This window comes from Mandrillus leucophaeus, unplaced genomic scaffold (genome assembly GCF_000951045.1).
Source record: "Mandrillus leucophaeus isolate KB7577 unplaced genomic scaffold, Mleu.le_1.0 Scaffold676, whole genome shotgun sequence".
NCBI classification, from domain to species: domain Eukaryota; kingdom Metazoa; phylum Chordata; class Mammalia; order Primates; family Cercopithecidae; genus Mandrillus; species Mandrillus leucophaeus.
In genome coordinates this window covers 1,621,752-1,641,031 of record NW_012107319.1, presented here as the reverse complement: position 1 = coordinate 1,641,031, position 19,280 = coordinate 1,621,752, and the positions used below count along the sequence as shown (strand labels likewise).

Sequence of the window (19,280 nt, the reverse complement as noted above, 5' to 3'; positions counted from 1 at the left end):
TTTTATTATGTGGAAATGCTACAGTTTGTTTCTACATCTGCCCATTGAAGGACATTGAGGTTGTTTTCAGTTTTCTGTGATTATGAATCAATCTGCTGTAAATACCATGTAAAGGTTTTTTGTATGGACATGTTTTCATTTCTCTAGGGTATTGCTACAAGTGGATTGCAGGGTCATATGGTAAATGTATGTTTAATTTAAAAAAAACACTGTTAAACTGTTTTCTGGAGTGTCTGTGTCATTTTGCATTCCCACAAGCAACATGTGAGAGTTCTAGTTGCTCCACATACTCCCAGCATTTGGTAGTGTCAGTTTTTTAAGACTTAGCCATTTTAATAGGTGTGTAGTGGTATCTCATTGTGGTTTTAATGTGCCTTTAACTAATGGCTAAAGATGTTGTACATGTTTTCATGTGTTCATTTGCCACATGGAGTCGTTGGTGAGGTATCTGGCCAAGTCTCTTGCCCATTTTTAAATTGGTCTGTTTTCTTATGTTGAATTTTGAGGGTTCTTTTTATGTTCTGGATACAAATAATATGTCAGTTACATGTTTTTCAGGTATTTTCTTCCAGTCTGTCTTGTCTTTTCATTCTAACAGTGTCTTTCAGACAGCAGTGTTTTTAATTTTGGTGAAGTCCAGTATCAATTTTTCCTTTTATGGATCTTCTGGTGTCATGTCTAAGAACTCTGCCTAACAGGTCAAGATTTTCTCCTTCTAAAAATTGTTTTATAAAAGTATTCCATTTAGATCTGTGATCCATTTGAGTTAATTGTATAAGGTGTGAAGGTTTACTTTTTTGCTTATGGACGTCCAGTTGTTCCATCAGCATTTGTTGAAAAGACTGTCTTCTCTCCATTGAATTGCTTTTGCACCTTTGTTAAAAATCAATTGGCTTTATTTGTGAGGGTCTATTTTGGGCCTGTTTTGTTCCACTGATTTACTTAACTTTCCCTTGGCCAGTATCACACTTTGTTAATTTAGCATTGTAATGTCTTAAAGCCAGGTAGTATAATTTCCTCCAGTTTCATTCTTTTTCAAAATTGTTTTAGCTATTCTGATTCTTTTACCTTTGTGTATAAAGTTTAGAATCAACTTGTGGATACAGAAAAATTTGCTGGTGCTTTGACTGAAATTGTATTACACCCACAGATCAATTTAGGGAAAATTGCTAAGTTTACTTTGTTGAGTCTCCCAATCCATGAACATGATATGTCTTTCCATTTATTTAGGTCTTTGATTTGTTTAGTGTTTTATAGTTTTCAGCATACAGATTGTGTACATGTTTTGTTACATTTATACCTAAGTATTTAATGTTTTTTGAGCTATTGTAAATCTCATTCTAAAAAATACTGGTTTCAAATTGTACATTGTATGTGGAAATACAATTGAATTTTGTGTGTTGTACATATGTCCTCTGACTTTGCTAAACTCATTAGTTCAGGGTTTGGTTTTTAAATTTTTGGTAGATTCCATGGGTTTTTCTACAGAGATAATCATGTCACTTGTGAATAGAGAAAGTTTTATTTTTTTCCTAATCTGTGTTTTATTTATTTTTGTTTCCTATAACAATGACTAGAACTTCATGTATGATGAATAGGAGTAGTGAGAATAGATATCCTTATCTTGTTCCCAATCTGAGGAAAGCAGTCTTCCAGAATTGTTTTATGTTATAGATGCTTTTTTTTTTTTTTTTTTGAGACAGAATCTCACTCTGTCATCCAGGCTGGAGTGCAGTGGTATGATCTCAGCTCACAGCAACCTCTGCCTCCCTGGTTCAAGCAATTCTTGTGCCTCTGTCTCCTGAGTAGCTGGGATTACAGGTGAGCACCCCCACACCCAGTTAATTTTTTGTATTTTTAGTTGAGACGGAGTTTCACCATGTTGTCCAGGCTGGTTTCGAACTCTTCAGCTCAGACAATCTGCCGCTGCAGCCTCCCAGAGTGTTAGGATTACAGACGTGAGCCACTGTGCTTGGCCTATAGGTGCCTTTTACCAGGTCGAAGAAGTCCCATTCTATTTGTGGTTTGCTCAGAGTTTTCTCACAAATCTTGAATTTTGTCAAGTATTTCTTCTGCATCAATTGATATTATGTTGTGTTTATATGGTGGATTACATTGATTGCTTTTTGAGTATTTAACTAGCCTTGCATTCCCAGAATAAAGTCTACTTGGTTGCAATGTATTATTGTTTTTAAATATTGCTGAATTCAGCTTATTAATACTTTGTTGAAGATTTTTGCATCTTTGTTCAGAAGAGTTTGTCTAATTTTCTTTTTTGTAGTGTCTTTTTGTGGTATCAAGATAATGCTGGCTTCATAAAAAGAGTTGGCAAGTGTTTCCTCGTCTCTATTCTGGAGGAGATTGTGTACATTGGTGTTAATTTTTTAAATGTTTAGTAGAATTCTTCAGTGAAACTGCCTGATCCTGTAGATTTCTTTCCGAGTTTTTACATTACAGATTCAATTTCCTTCATAGTTATAGGGGTATTCAATAGACCTCTGTTATATTGGGTGAATCATGGTCGTTTATGCTTTTGAAGAATTTGGTTCATTTTGTCTGGGTTGTCACATTTATGTGTGTAGGGTTGTTACGTTATCCTTTTGAGTCTGCAGAGTCTATGTTGCTATCCCCTATTTTATTCCCGGTATTGGGTATTTGTGTTCTCTCTCTTTTTTTGTGTTAGTCTCACTAAAGTATTGTTACATTTATTGATCTTCTCAAAAAGCCAGCTTTTTGTTGCATCAGTTTTTCTGTTTGCAATTTCATTGATTTCTGTTCTTCTTTTTTAGTATCTTCCTTTTTTTGCTTGCTTTGGGTTTATTTTGCTCCTCTAGTTCTTGAGGTGAGTGCTTAGATTATTGAGTTGAAACTTTTTTCCTTTTCTAAGGTAAGCATTTAGTGCTCCAAATTTTCGTGTCTCAGGCTGGGCACGGTGGCTCACGCGTGTAGTCCCAGTACTTTGGGAGGCTGAGGCGGGCGGATCACTTGAACCAGGAGTTAGAAACCTGCCTGGCCAACATGGTGAAATCCTGTCTCTACTAAAAATACAAAAATTAGCCCAGCATGGTGATGCATGCGTGTAGTCCCAGCTACTCGGGAGGCTGAGGCAGGGTTGCTTGAACCTGGGAAGGAGAGGTTGCGGTGAGCCAAGATCAGGCCACTGCACTCCAGCCTGGACTGCTGAGTGAGATTCTGTCTCAAAAATAGTAATAATAAAATAAAATATATTTTCCCATTTCAGCACTACTTTAGCTGTGCCCCACTAAGTTTCACATGTATTTTCACTTTCATTTAATTAAGTTTTTTTTTTTTATACTTTCCTTGTGACTACTACTTTGAATGTTGGATTGTTTTAAAAGTGTGTGCTTTTAGTTTCTGTCTGGAGATTTCCCTGTTTTATCTTTCTGTTACCGATTTCTAGTTTGATTCCATTGTGATCAGTGAACACATTCTGTATGGTTTCCATTATTTTAAGTGTGTTTGAGACAGGAGGTCGATAGATCTGGTTCCACAAGATACAGGTCTTAAAAGATCTCCACTGACAAAACAGGATGCAGTAAAGAAGCTGACTAAAACCAAGATGGTCATGCAGGTGACCACTGGTTGTCCTCACTGCTCACTATATGCTAATCATAATACATTAGCATAGTAAAGGTTACTGCCATCAGAACCATGACAATTTATAAATGCCATGGCAATGTCTGAAAGTTACCTTATATTGTCTGAAACGTTCTGGGAATTCCCCATCCCTTTCCCAGAAAACTCAAGAATAATCCACCCCTTGTATAGCATGTAATAAAAAAAAAAAACCACAAAAATAACTAACCACCAGCCCTCAGGACCGCTCTGTCTATGGAGTAGCCACTCTTTTATTCCTGTACTTTCCTAATAAACTTGCTTTCACTTCACTCTGTCGGCTCACTCTTGAATTCCTTCTGCACAAAGCCAAAAACCCACGTGGCCTCCTGGGCTGAACTCCAGTTTTGGGGTTTGCCCTGTGACATGCTGATGTTTGTTTTATGGCCCAGAATATGTTCAATCTGGGTACTTGAAAGGAAGTATATTGTGCTGTTGTATAGACAGTTCTATAAATATCAATTAGATTCTGGCTTTATTGTGTCTTTAGAATCTCATTTTGATTTATCTGTGTGTTTTTGAGTGTACCTGTTTGTATTATTGTTTTAGTGGTTGTTCTTGGTATTACATTACCTATAGTCATGCATTGCTTAACGATGGGGATGCACATTATGGTTTTGTCATTGTGTGAACATACTAAAATGAACTTACACAAACCTAGATGGTATAGCCTACTACACATCTAGGCTGTATGCTATAGCTTATTGCTCCTAAGCCACAAACCTGTACACTGTTACTGTACTGAATACTGTAGGTACTTATAACACATTGGCAAATATTTGTGTTTAAATATTTAAACATAGAAAAGGCATAGTAAACGTATGGCATTGTAATTTTAAGGGACCACTGTTGTATATGCAATCCATCATTGACCGAAATGTTATGTGGTGCATGACTGTATATGTGATTTATCACCATAATTTATCATTGCAGTCAATATTTTACAAATTCAAGTGAAGTGTAGAACACTTACCTCCCTTTATAGTCCTTTATCCATCCCCATTTATAATTAATTGTCTTAAATATTTTCCCTGCATATATTGAACACCACATTGGACAGTTTTATAATTTTTTTCCAACTATCAAACATAGTTTAGAACACTCAAGAAGAGAAGGGAAGTCTATGGGATTTAACAATATTTTTGCTCTTACCATGTTCTTTTGTTCTGATATTCCAAGTTCTTTGTTTAAAAAATTATTTCCTTTCCACCTGAGAACGTCCTTTAGCTGTTCTTTTGCATTGGTCTGCTGTCAACAAATGCTCTCAGTTTTCCCTCATCAGAGATTACCTTGATTTCCTTTTCATTCCTAGAGGATATTTTTGTTGGATATATAATTTTGAGTTGACAGTTCTTTTCTTTCAACACTCAAAAAATGATGCGCCACTTCCTTCTGGCCTCCATGGTTTCTGAGGAGAAATTCACTGTCATTCAAATGACTTTTCCCCATCCTTTTTCTCTGGCTGCTTTCAAAATGTTTTGTCTTTAGTTTTCAGAAGTCTGACTTTGATTTGTTTAGGTCTAGATTTTGACTGGTTTATCCTGTTTGGGATCTACTCAGCTTCTTGAATCTGTAGCTTTGTCTTTTTCCATATTTGGGAAATTTTCAGTCATTATTTCTTCAAGTCCTTTTTTAGCCCTATCTTCTTCCTCCTCTCCTCCTGGAACTCCAATGACAGAAATATGCAATTTTTTTTGTGGTTTAGTTCCACAGGTCCTGAAGGCTTTTTCCTTTATTTCAGTCTTTGTTTGCTTGGCTCAGATTGTATGTTCAAGTTCACTAATTCTTTCCCCTGTCCTCTCTATTCTGCCGTTGAACCTATCATTGAGTTTTTAAAATTATGGTTATTATAATTTTCAGTTCTACTTTCCATTTGGTACTTCTTTATATCTTCTGTTTATTTTTGAGACTCTTTATGTTTTACATTTATTCAGGTATACCCGTAATTGCTCACTGACTGCCAGTTAACTTTTTATGTTTAAAATCCTTGTTACATAAATCTAATGTCTGTCATCTCATTGCTAGTGTCTATTGATTGTCTTTTGCATTTGAGTTAAGATTTTTCTGGTTCTTGGTGTGCTGAGTGATTTTCGATGAAACTAGGACATTGGGAGTGTTATGTTGTGATTCTCTGGTCTCATTACATTCTCTTTTAGCTTGATTCTCTTCCTTTGATGTGCTCCAAAAACAGGAAGGGTGGGGCAGTACCTCTTTACTACCAGGTGAGGATAAAACTCCAGGTTTCCTGCTTGTCTTCCATTGAAACATAGTGGGCTGGGTGCGGTGGCTCGTGCCTGTAATCCCAGCACTTTGGGAAGCCAAGGCAGGCAGATCGCTTGAGCCCAGGAGTTTGAGATCAGCCTGGCCAAAATGGCAAATCCCTGTCTCTACAAAAAATGCAAAAACTAGCCAGGCGTGGTGGTGTGCGCCCGTAGTCCCAGCTGAAATGGTAGGATTGCTTGAGCCCAGGAAGTTGAGGCTGCAGTGAGCTGTGTTCACCCCACTACACTCCAGCCTGGAGTGTAGAATGAGACACTGTCTAAAAAAAAAAAAAAAAAAAAAAAGAGAGAGAAAAAAACTGAGAGTGGGAAGAGCTCCTCTTACTACTGGTCATGATGACTCTCTACTGGGGCCACCGATACCACCCTGACTGGGAGGAGGTGACCCACTGACACTGCGGGGAGTCAGCAGATGGCCTTATTACCTGTGAGAGATAGTGGAAGTCCTGACTTTCTAATAGGCTTCATCTGACACCACCCCAGCAAAAAAGTGGAGGTAAAAATGGGTAGGGATGACTGAATTGGTGGATGGGTGGAAGTTCAGCCTCCCACATGGTCTCCAGGGATGCCTTGGTGGTGGTTGGGCAGGGGTTGGGGGAGCCTTCATTTCTCCCCAGTGAGGATGAAAGTCCTCCCCAGTCCTCCCCCGGTTGGTCTTCTCTGACACCACCCCATTGAGGGAGTTGGGGTGCATCAATATAGTCCTCACAAGGGTAGAGGTGTTTTCTATGTTTCTTTCTTTCTTTCTTTCTTTTTTTTTTGAGACGGAGTCTCACTCTGTTGCCCAGGCTGGACTGCAGTGGCGTGATCTCGGCTCCCTGCAAGCTCCGCCTTGCTAGGCTTTCCCTTTTCTGGTCCTTTGACTCAAGAGAGTAGCTTTTATGTTTCTTTTTGTCGTTGGTGGTGACATTTCCTGGTTACTAGCTTCTCTATAATCCAGTCTGGGATATGTGAGGTAAAAAGAACTCAAGGAAAACTCATTACCATGTTGTTCTTTATGCCTTGTGGTACCTTTTCACTTTTCGATGTCTAATGTTTGTTTATATATAATATTCACAAATTTTAGTTATATTTAGAGGAAGGAATGGGGAAAAATGTCTATCATTTCAGAAGCAAAAGTGTCTGAAGTATGTATCTTTAAAAGGATAAAATGTGATAAGAGTTTTGTTGTTGCCTTTTTATGAACGTAACAGTCTTCTGGGGTGAAGAATTATTTAGGTAGAGAAAGGAAGTTGCTTTCTAGGAACTGAACCAGTGTGAGATACAGCTGGATGAACAAGGGTCAGCTCCTGGTCAGAATTTTATATTTGACCCTGTGTCCTGAAGACTATATCTTGTGTAGGGTAATAGGATGGTGATACTTGATGTCCAGATTGTACCCTAGACCAGGGGTCCCCAACCCCCAGGCCGTGGACTGGTACCATTCTGTGGCCTGTTAGGAACTGGGCCGCACAGCAGGAGGTGAGTGGCTGCAAGCATTATACCTGAGCTCCCCCTCGTCACATCAGCAGCAGCATTAGATTCTCACAGGAGCCCAGACTCTATTGAGAACTACACACGTGAGGGATCTAGGTTGCAGCGCTCCTTATATCCTTATGAGAATCTAACTAATGCCTGATGATTTGAGGTAGAACAGTTTTATCCCCAAACCATCCCTCCACCGTGCCCCTCACCAACCTCCCATCTGTGGAAGTTGTCTTCCACCAAAACAAGTCCCTAGTACCAAAATGGTTGGGAACCACTGCCCTAGACCATCTGACTGTATACACAGAGGATAAGATGCAGGTATCAGGCATCAGGTTTTTTTTTTTTTTTTTTTTTTAAGACAGGGTCTTGCTCTGTCACCCAAGCTGAAGTGTAGTGGTACAGTCATAGCTCACTGCAGCCTTGAACTTCCGGGCTCAAACAATCCTCCCGCCTTAGCTTCCAGAGTCGCTGGGACTACAGGCTCACGCCACCATGCCTGACCAATTTTTTATTTTTTTTTTATAGAGACAGGGTCTCACATGGTGCCCAGGCTGGTCTTGAACTCCTGGCCTCAAGCCGTCCTCCTGCCTCAGCCTTCCAAAGCACTGGGATTGCAGGTGTGAGCCACTGCCCCCAGCCAACTATTTTTTAAAAGTTATCTAGGTGATTCCAATGTATAGCCAAAATTGAGAATCACTAGCATAGGGTATTGGCTCTGACATTTACCTGAATGTAAAATCACTTGGGATGTATATCCATTTGGGTTCTCCAGGAAGCAAATATCAAGATGGAATTAGAAGTGCAAGAGATTTATTGGAGGAAATGCCTGAGAAGGATAAAGAGGCTGCAATGCTAGTTTTTTATACTTGTGAAAGGATGAAGAAAGATGGGGTGGAAAGAACCCCAGACTGCAGTGCATTTCTGAAAAAATCTCAGCTAGTCTGATGGGAGCCCCAGACCAAAGAGGATCCATGTTGTGCAGAATTGGCCCAACTCAAGTGGCCCTGCCTGTTTAATCTTTCCCTGGGGAGAATGTGGCCTTAACGGGAGTGGACAGTGCAGTGGATCCTGAAGGTGAGGTAGCAGAGACTGCCAGCTAGCAGCTCTTGAAGGGAGAGCTAAGCAGCACCTTTTGTGCTTGTTCTATAAACCAGATTCCAAGGCCTCCTGTGAAATTTCTGATAAATTATGTCTGAGGTGGAGACCCAGGACCATACTTTAACAAGTACTTTTAGGTGATTCTTATGATCACTCAGGTTTGTAAAGTACCGGAGACAATTGCTGAGACTATTAGGGACAAAAAAAGGAATGTTCTTCACATTTTTGGACTCTCTTGGTGGAGTGGTTGTATAGAAGGATTTTAAGTTAAAGTAGTTGAAATATAATAGCTAAATGGGCAGTAGCCTAACTAGTAATTTTAAGAAGAAACATGAAGAAATTGAATTTCTGTTCTTTTCATTCCTAAAATGCAAACAGTGCCCATTCTATTGCCTTCATTGTATGTGTAACTATAAAGGTTTGAAACTAAAGCAGGAATGTGTGGTGTAAGATATTTATTTGTACAGGATTCATTGTAAGCCAAACACTAAATCGTTATAACTAACAGCCCAATGCTGACACATGGTCATACACTATTATACGAAACCTTCTTTGGGGTGCATTTTTTGGGACATTGATTATTACCTGTGAGGTTGAAAAGCGATTTCCACAGATTTTGAATTTGTTGCCTATTTGGTGATACACTATGGAGAATTTACAATGTTTTTTTAAATTTTATTTTAATTTTTTTTAGAGATAGCATCTTGTTCTGTCACCCAGGCTGGAGTACAGTGGCATGACCATCGCTCACTGCAGCTTCAAATCACTGGGCTCAAGGGATCCTCCCACCTCAGCCTCCCGTGTAGCTGTGACTACAGGCATGCACCACTATACTCGGCTAATTTATTTTATTTTATTTTTTTTAGTGGCGACTGGGTCTCCATATGTTGCCCAGGCTAGTCTCAAACTCCTGGCTTCAAGCGATCCTCTTGCCTCAGCCTCCCAAAATGCTGGGATTATAGGCATGAGCCACCACACCTGCCCTATTTGCATGTACATAATGAGATGTCTTGGGGATAGGACCCAAGTCTTAACAGGAAATTCATTTATGTTTCATATATGCCTTATACACATGGCCTCTTTTATACAGTACTTTCAGTATTTTTGTGCATGAAATAAAGTTTTGACTCTCTTTTGACTGTGATCTGTCACATGTCAGATACGGAATTTTTCCCTTATGGCATCATGTCATTGCTTAAAAAGTTTCAGATTTTGCCACATTTCAGACTTCAGATTTTTGGATCAGGAATGCTTAACTAAATTTTGAATGCATAACTTTCACTATGCTAAGTGCTCTACATGTATCATTGATCAACAACCGTATGAGATGGATATTATTGCCAGGAAACAGAAGCCTGAAGAAGTTAAGCAACGTGTTCACTAAGAGCACAGAACTAGCAAGTGGTGCCTTTAAAGTATCAGGCATCAAGTCTAATGACCCTAATCATCGTCTCTATGAAAGTAGATCTAGGTATTTATTGATATATGAATGCCATGCATTGTGCTATTGATGAGGATTCATTCAAAAATGAATTGTGTTATTGCTGTACCTTTCAAAGAATTTACATTATTTAAAAAGAGTGGGAGGGGCCTCAGGTATGAAAACACATCCTTGCAATGCAATGTGATGATTTCTTGATAAAACAATTAGTTTAGTTTGTACATTTTTATGAAATAATAATTTCATTTTAAACCACAGATTTGAGAGAGAAGATCTGATCTCCTGGAATTAGAGTTGGTACAGAAACCATTTCAGCTCCAAAAATGTTGGAGGAAGATATGGAAGTCGCCATAAAGATGGTGGTTGTAGGGAATGGAGCAGTTGGAAAATCAAGTATGATTCAGCGATATTGCAAAGGCATTTTTACAAAAGACTACAAGAAAACCATTGGAGTTGATTTTTTGGAGCGACAAATTCAGTAAGTACTTGGCTGTTTTATTCCTTTGGCTTTGATTTATGAACTGTATCCAAGACTTATTGGAATAATAGTTAACTACTTGCAGTGGATTTCGAGATGTGGCCACTAGTGGCAGTGCTTATGCGACCGTGATGGTGGTTTCATCACGTGTGTGACTTTACCCTTTTTTTTTCTTTCATCTCTTCCCTTCCTCTTTCACTTTTTTTCTTTTTCTACTCTCCTTCCCACGTTTTTTTCTGTCTCATATCTGTTTTAGATTTATTGGTGACACCTTGGGCATGTCTTAAACACAAACTGATGCTGACTCCAGTGAGATTTCCAACTGCTGTTTTTTTTGGAATGAAAGTTGTATTATGGACTCCTTTTTATTAGCATGTCTGTTCTCTTTTTGAAACTAGGCAAGACTACGGAAGTTAGAGAATTAATAGTTTGCTTTACTCTAAAGAAATAAGACAAAACAGATTTGGGAGGGCAAAATTTGCCTATGAGAAGGAAATCTTACTTTAGGAAATTCATTTGGATTCTAAAACACATCAGAGTAATATTTTTTGTCATTAGTCCTGAGAACGTCTAAGGATATTTTAAATTGTAGCAGACAAACTAAAATGTATTACCCAAATAAGAAATACTACAAACCTGGTTACTGGCCCAACTTTAACATCAAAGATAATTTTATCATTTTAAAGATTAATTTCTAGTCTGCATTCTATTACTCTCTTTTTAAAAATATTTCCATATTTGCTTCCTCCCTCAGAACATATTTTAAGAGCAAGCATTTTAACTCTTGATGATGTTTGCTTTTTGTACTTACTACCTGAAACCAAATAAATATTTAAGTATGCAGTCAATCCTTATTATTTATAAGTTCTGCATATGCAAATTCACCCACTTTGTTTTATTTATAATAAAATATTTATTTGTAACTCCAGAATCAGTATTTGTGTGCATTTGTGGTCATTTGTGGACATACATAGAGCAGCAAAAAATTTAAGTTGCCCAGCGTGCACTTCCCAGCTGAGTTCATCAAACAAGTCTCTTTCTTGTTTCAGTCCCTCATACAGTAAACATGTGTCCTTTCTGTGTTCTGTGTAATGCCACAGTTTTTACGTTTTGTGCTTTTTCTTGGTGATTTTGCTGTTTAAGAATGCTCCTAAGTGTAGTGCTGCCATGCTGTCTAGCATTCTTAAGTATAGGAAGGCTACGATGTGCGTTACAGAAAAAATAAATACGTTAGATAAGCTTTGTTCAGACACGAGTTACAGTGCTGTTGGTCGTGAATTCAGTGTTAATGAATTAACAATATATATCAGTAAGGTGTCTTTAAACAGAAACACATAAAGCAAGGTTACGTATTGATCAGTTGATGAAAATGTAACCAGGGGTTCTCAAGAACCTAACCCTGTATTTCCCTTAGGAGCAGTGGTTCAGTATTTGCCAATTCAGTGTTCACATTGGCATTATAGAACATAACTACTGTGAATAATGAGAATTGACTATATGACAAAATAGAGTAAATTTTAAGTTCAAGGGCAACCAGGGAGCCAGGGAGGTAAATTCCTTTTTTTTTTTTTTTTGAGACAGAGTCTCAACTCTGTCTCCCAGGTTGGACTACAGTCGTGCTCCACCTCCCAGGCTCAAGCGATTCTCCCATCTCAGCCTCCCGAGTAGCTCGACTACAGGCATGTGCCACCACACACAGCTAATTTTTGTATTTTTGGTAGAGACAGGGTTTCACCATGTTGGCCAGGCTGGTACTGATCTCCTGGCCTCAAGTGATCCGCCCACTTTGGCCTCATAAATTGCTGGGATTATAGGCGTGAGCCACTGTGACTGGCGGTAAACTGCTTTTTTGCATTCTTATTCTCATTTTATCACGAAAACACCAGAACCCATTGGAAAGATGTAGGGAAAGGAGAGCAAGCAGTGACCTAAGGGAATTCCCCTTCTCAAGACGTTAATCTTAGACCACTACTACCTGTGACTGTGTCAAAGAAAAAAACATGGCAGATAAATCCAAATCACGTGGGAAGCTATAGCTTTAGGGAAATGTTTTTCACTCTTTCACGGTTGGTAATGATATCAACATCTGAGAGTACTCAGAGTTTTTCTGGGTGAAACTGACAGTATCCATGTGGTCCCTGACTCAAGATGGTTTGACTCAGAGTTTTTCAAATTTAGCATGGGTTTTTTGAGACATAGCCCTGTCATAAGTTGAGGAGCATCAGGATTTGTAATAGTTCAGCTTATGAGTTTTTTGAATTTACAGTGGTTTAATGGGGTGTTAAATGCATTTTTGACTTAAGGATATTTTTGACTACAATATTTTCAGCTTACAATGGGCTTACCAGGATGTAACCCCCAATGGGGTTTATTGGGGCAGCCCATCGTAAGTCAAGGAGCATTTGTAGTTTTAATCTCTTCGGATTTGAAAATGAAAAATATACACAAAGCTATATTACCAAAAACATTTTCCTTTACATATGAAATAAATTCATCTCTTGTTTTAGAGTTAATGATGAAGATGTCAGACTAATGTTATGGGACACTGCAGGTCAAGAGGAATTTGATGCAATTACAAAGGCCTACTACCGAGGTAAAACACAGGATTTATTTATTTATTTTGTTTGGGCACATTATTTTGGCTAAATAACTAATTTTGCTTCCTTTGTTTCCCATAAAGCGTTTCTCTTGAAGAATAGTTAAAATAATTCCGAAGTATTTTTTAAAACCCCAGTTCATTATTCTTCTAAAGATCTTGTATGTTAGCAAATAACACCTGTACTGTAGACAGTTTATCTCTGCCTTAGAATTATGTGACTCATGTAGGCATTCCCAGGCCAAATCAGTAAGAAGCTCTTAAATGCCTACTTTGACCCCAAGAAAATGACTGTATAGTCAGAGAGTGGAAGCTAACATGAAAAAGTAAAGCCCTGGCAAATAAGATGGCATTTGTTATGACACATGAAGTCGCATGATAAAGCCTTTTCAGTGCTGTAGGAGTTCAGAGTAGTATGAGACACCTGTGAAAGGAAGGAACCATGACTAAAGAATTTAAGGCTCTAAAATGTGGGCTAAAATTTTTTAAGAGGCTAAATTAAACTTCCGAATGGAACTTAAAAGTTTCCTTTAACATCTTCTTACAAAATTTTGCCCTTTTCTTTTGGAATTTAAAACACCACTTTCAGTGTTCCTGTAACTCAGCTGCCAATAGTGATTAAAGTGAGAAAACACAGTAACAAAAGCTTGGTGGAATACCATGTAGCATTATAGCCTGCTGATGCCAAGTAAATATTAATTGATCATTCATATTGACAAGCATTTAATACTCTGCATTTCACAGATGCTGTGGGAAATAAAAAGGCACAGCTGACATACTGATTATTCCTTCTATGACGTCCCTCTTTTCTGAACTTTTCACCGTGTCATAATTAAAACTTGTTTCCTAAAGATACAACTTCCTCTGCTGCCTTCTCTAAGGGAGGCTTTTTACCCATATCCCTGCATACTCACATTATTCAAGACTTAAAGGATGTTGGGCAAAGGATGTCTTGTTTCTTACTACTGCTTCCACACCATTCCTCCTCTTTTCTCCTTCAAAAACCTCAGCACCTTGAAAGTCCAGGTCATGAGACTTTTACCCACCACTAATCTCCCTGCTTGCAATGGTCCATCACCTTCCTTTATCCCTCCTTTGTGATAACACTGGCATCTGGCTCAGTTTCTTCACAATTGTTTGGGTTACTTTTTGAAAATTCAGCCTGTTGCTCATTTCCTTGTTGTTTTCAAGGCCAACAATTGTTTCATTACCCCAAAATCTAAACCTCTATAGTCTCCCACTCTGACCACTACTGCCTATGCTTGTGGCTTGCTAACTTTAATACCCAGACTCTGTCTTGAAACCATCAAGAGCTTCTGTGTTCATTGACCCTACCACTTTTTAAATACGACTTTCCACATGGCTTTACTTCTTTCCTTCCTCAATTTAGTTTTTCTAGTCCTGTAAGCATTTGCTTGCAAGGACCTTTAACTCCCTGACCTGCACTCTCTGCATAATACCTGCTCAGCAAAATGCCCAGCCCAGTTAAACCCAACTATCTACCAGTCTGTATCCAAGCACCTGAACCATATAGAGAATATCAGACAACCATTCAGACTGAACTTTGAAGCTGCCATCACATAACATTAATGAGTATGGAGTTCTGCCAGGCACTCTCAGTGTTCTTTACTCAAGTCTCTGTCATTTTCCAAAAGAGCTCTTTTGTGTTTTCTCTTGCCTTAACCTTGGGAATCCCTTCCTCCTCTCCACTCTCTGCTGATTTCTTTGCTTCACTCTTCTTTGAGAAAATAGATGGAATCAGTGAAAACTGTTTTATCCTTCCCACTATCAAATCACGTTCTTGGCTAAAACTCTTCAGCATCGTATACACAGGACTTTACAACTGTGTTTCTCCTTGTCTGTCCAGCGTCATCTGCTGATTCCTCACTTGTACTTCACCCTTGAGAAATCCCCCATTTTTTTCTTTCCTTTTTACACTATGCCTGGAATGCTTTCTTATCTCACTTGTTGGCTCAAGTGAATTCAGTTGTCCTTAGGAGACAGTATCATTTTGGTTACTTTTTTTATAAAGTGAAATTCTACTGGTTCATCACACAGTCTCATTTTACTTATCAGATGCTATAACTTTATACTCTGACCTTAAGTAATGGATGAAATTCTGCATACACACACACACACACACACACGCATATATATATTTTTATATATACTTAATATATATGCGTGTATATATGTATACATATTACATATATACATATATTAAGTGTATATAGATTAAGTGTATATATATGTATATATGTGTATATACACAAAGTATATATTTATAAATGCAAATATCTATGTGTATATGTACACATATTTATAAATATAAACAGATGTATATATACACATACATATATGTGTATGTAAACATGTCTGTGTATATATGTACACGTATATGTATATGTGTGTATATATACATATATCTATATTTATAAATATAAATGATTTTGCTTAAAGGTATTTGCTCTGTGAACTAGAAGCCCCAGGAAAGTAGGATCTACCTTGTTTTTAGTTGCCCCCATGACTGTTTCTCTAGATTTGAAGTTTTATTCAGAAAATGTATATTAAGTGTCTCCGTTGTTCTAGGGATATAATAGGCATAGTAAACCTTGCCCTGGCTTCTTTGTCTTAACTTGTATTTATATTCATGTAATAACATTGCTTAGAAATATATTTGAAAAGTTTCCTTTAAGATAATTATCTTTTTTACTTCTTAAATCTCCTTTTGTTTTCTCCTTTTAAATCTACTCTTTGGTATCATAAAAATTAAAATACATTCTATCTTAGTAGAATGCTAGTAGTTGAATACTAAACAATCCTAAAGAACAGATGACATGGAAGCAGTTATGAATTATTTTTTCAAAGTCTCTTTAAACATCCTGTATTGAAAGATACAGGTTTAATGAAACTGAAATAATAGTTATGTGTACAATGGAAATTCTTCTGACTTCTTCATGGAAGTCTTCTTTAATATGTCACTTTGCCCAACTTGAAAGGGAGCCTATGTTTGTGTGTCCTGGATTATCAGAGAAGTACTTGAAAATAGAATAGATATATTGAATAGCGGTTTACCAGTATATCTCTTGAAGAAATCTATATATATATGAAAGTTTCAAGTGACAGTGTTATGAACTTTGAGGTACAGTTTCATATAAACACATAATTTCTTCTTTTAGACAGGATTTACCACTGATTTTATTGAAGTGGCTTGCTTCTTTATTTACAAATTTATACCAGTTATATAAAATAGATATACTTGAGAAATTGGGTGAATTCAAGTAACTTTTGAATATATAGCTTATTTTTTTCACTTTTGAAAATGTAGGATTTATTGTAATAATGACAACTAAGGTTTAATAATTGTACTAACATATAAATGACCAGAGAAGTTGCCTTTCTAAATTGGTAACAAGGAAACTTGACTTCCACTGCCTGCTCGAAAACACATTTTGGTTTCTTGCCACCACTACTTACCACCATTTACTGTGTACTTTAAGGCCTCCCATCCACAGTAGCTTTGGTTATTCTCTATGGCTACCAGTTTGGATCCTGAGCACCTGTATCATGGTGTAAGGTTGAGAATTACGTTTTTACTACCCCAAGCCGTTCTTGGAGTAGATGGTATTGTTTTTTTCTCCCAAGGCTCTGTCATTCAAGTAGATGATATTTTAATCAAATTGTGAATTTCATCAGCCTTGACAGTATTGATTAACAGGTCCTAAATGTACAGTTTTATTCTTGAGTAAAAGTTATTTGTATTTTTTAATGGGGTTATTACCACTACCTTCCCCACACACTCAGGAAAAAAGTAAACATAAAACCTACGTGGAAATACCAAAAAGAAGTAGTATTACTTGAGATTTTCATTATTTTACTTTTATCTGCTGAACTTTGTCTTCTGAATTCTCTGCATGAAATGTCTGTTCTTTTTCTTTAGGAAATAGATAGGCTGGCCTATTCCTTTGTAAGCTTTTGACAGTTTGATGTGGCAGTTACTACTTTTTAACCAATAGGATTATTTCTAGAGAATATATTTGACATTATGTTTCTGTAATTTAAAAAGGCAAAACTGGCTGGGGGCAGTGGCTTAGGCCTGTAATCCCAGCACTTTGGGAGGCTGCAGCAGGCAGATCACCTGAGGTCAGGAGTTCGACACCAGCCTGGCCAATATGGTAAAACCATGTCTCTACTAAAAATACAAAAATTAGCCTGGTATGGTGGTGCACACCTGTAATCTCAGTACTGGGGAGGCTGAGGCATGAGAATAGGTTGAATCCGGGAAGCAGAGGTTGCAGTGAGCCAAGATCATGCCACTGCACTCCAGCCTGGGCGATAAAGCAAGACTCTGTCTCAAAAAAAAAAAAAAGGCCTATCTTAGTAATTTAACTTTTTTTTTAGCCGACTATATTAAAATGGCAAAGAGGGTGAGATACTGAGACAGGTCCTCAGTTTCAACAACTTCTTTTTCTAAATGGTAAAAATAAACATTTATCACAATACAATATGAATTAAAGAAAAACAGCAATTATATATAAAATTGAAAAAACAGTATATTGAACATTATTTTATGTTTTCCCTTTGGGAAACCTCTTTGGGGTTCCATTAAAATGCTTTTGGTTGCTGCCAAAGAAAAGGAATTTCAAACTGGCTTAAAACTACAGAGATTTACTGATTTGATAGAAAAGTCTGGAAATAGTATCCCTTTTAGTTGTTTGTTCAGCCTATAACCTTACTGATTCTCCCGGCTTTGTCTCCTCTCTGTGTGAGGTACCTCCTCTTGTTGATTTCCTTTTGGGTTGCAAGATTACCACCAGGAGCAATGAAGGCCACATGCTTTGTTTACATCCTTGGGGAGAGAGGGTTACTTCCCACAGCAGTGGTTCAGATGCCCTGAGCTTTTCTCTGACTAGACTACCCTTGACCTGATTGCAATAATGAGAGGGATGTGATTAACTGACTTGGATCGCATTGTTCTCCTTGCCACCACCACAACTCCCACCTCCAGCAGAGAATAGGTTTAGTGTACCTAAACCATATGGCTACTATACAGTGGGGAAAAGGTGTTTTTAGGGAGAGATGCCACCTAGGCAGTCAGACAGTATCTGCTGCTGGTACAGATTTAGATAGTGATGAAATTAAATAGAAATAAAAGTAAGAGAAGGTAAGGGCTAGAAAGAATGAATTAAGATACAAATTTAGTGGTAGAAACACTATGCCATATACAGTTATGACTTGCTGATTTAAATCCAAGAAATGTGTTATTAATGATGGATAAAAATCAAACTAAAATTTTAAAAAGAAAAATCTTATTATAGTTCATTTAAAAGACCCATTATATCAAAGCCATTGCTCAGAGGTATTATTATGGACTTGGAATGCTGGCCTAATTGTATAGTGAGAGATTTTGAAACAAGACCCTCTTGTAAATAGGTTACAACAGAGCACAGATTAGGAAGCCTCTGGGATCCCAAATGGTTTCTCTAAAGCTTTTTGGAAAGTCGACTCTAGGCAGTAGGAACCAGGGCTTTTAGTTAGTACAGAAAGATACAGACAACATGAAATAGATTTTTGTTACAGTTTTTTTTACTGTTGACTTTGGTTTGTAGGAGAGGAAAAATATCTTTTTCCTTCTACTCTTTTTGGTCCTTGATTGGGTCTCTAACAAAGGATAGATTAACAAGAGAAAAGCTTACAAATTTATTTAATGTAAGTTTTAAGTGACAAAGGAGCCTTCATAAGGAAATGAAAACCCAAATAAACAGTTAAACCTGAGCGTTTTTATACTAGGTTTGAGGAACAGTGCAAAGTCGTTGAAGAATGTGATAGGACAAATAGGAGCTAAGAGCAGTAAACTGGAGGAAACTTAGCAAGATTCGTCAGCAGAGGTTCATTCAGATTCCTTTTGGTGTCCCTCTCTCTTCAGAAACGAGGATTCTCCTTTCCTCTGGGTATAGGGAGGTCACCTCTCACCTGAGGGGCTTATGACCTCCTTCAGGTGAAGGTCAGAAAATCCTTCCTTTGGGAGGCCGAGGTGGGTGGATCACCTGAGGTCAGGAGTTCAAGAGCAGCCTGGCCAACATGGCGAAATCCCATCTCTCCTAAAAGTATAGAAAAATTAGTTGGGTGTGGTGGTGGGCGCCTGTAATCTCAGCTACTCAGGAGGCTGAGGCAGGAGAGTCGCTTGAACCCAGGAGGCAGAGGCTGCAGAGAACCAAGATCATGCCACTGCACTCCAGCCTGGGTGACAGAGCAAGGCTCCATCTCAAAAAAAAAAAAAAAAAA

The 19,280-nt window shown here is 37.9% G+C and overlaps 1 protein-coding gene across 5 annotated transcripts in view; it reads left to right on the top strand.

The window, feature by feature from the left end:
- RAB23 (RAB23, member RAS oncogene family) overlaps positions 1-19,280 on the top strand; it is a 34,977-nt gene that overhangs the window by 2,083 nt on the left and 13,614 nt on the right. For all 5 annotated transcript variants that reach the window (XM_012002081.1, XM_012002082.1, XM_012002078.1 and 2 more), the window contains exons 2-3: positions 10,180-10,399; positions 12,907-12,992. In XM_012002081.1, coding sequence (XP_011857471.1) covers positions 10,245-10,399; positions 12,907-12,992 — 241 coding nt within the window. In that variant the 5' untranslated portion in view covers positions 10,180-10,244. The remainder of the gene's footprint in view (positions 1-10,179; positions 10,400-12,906; positions 12,993-19,280) is intronic.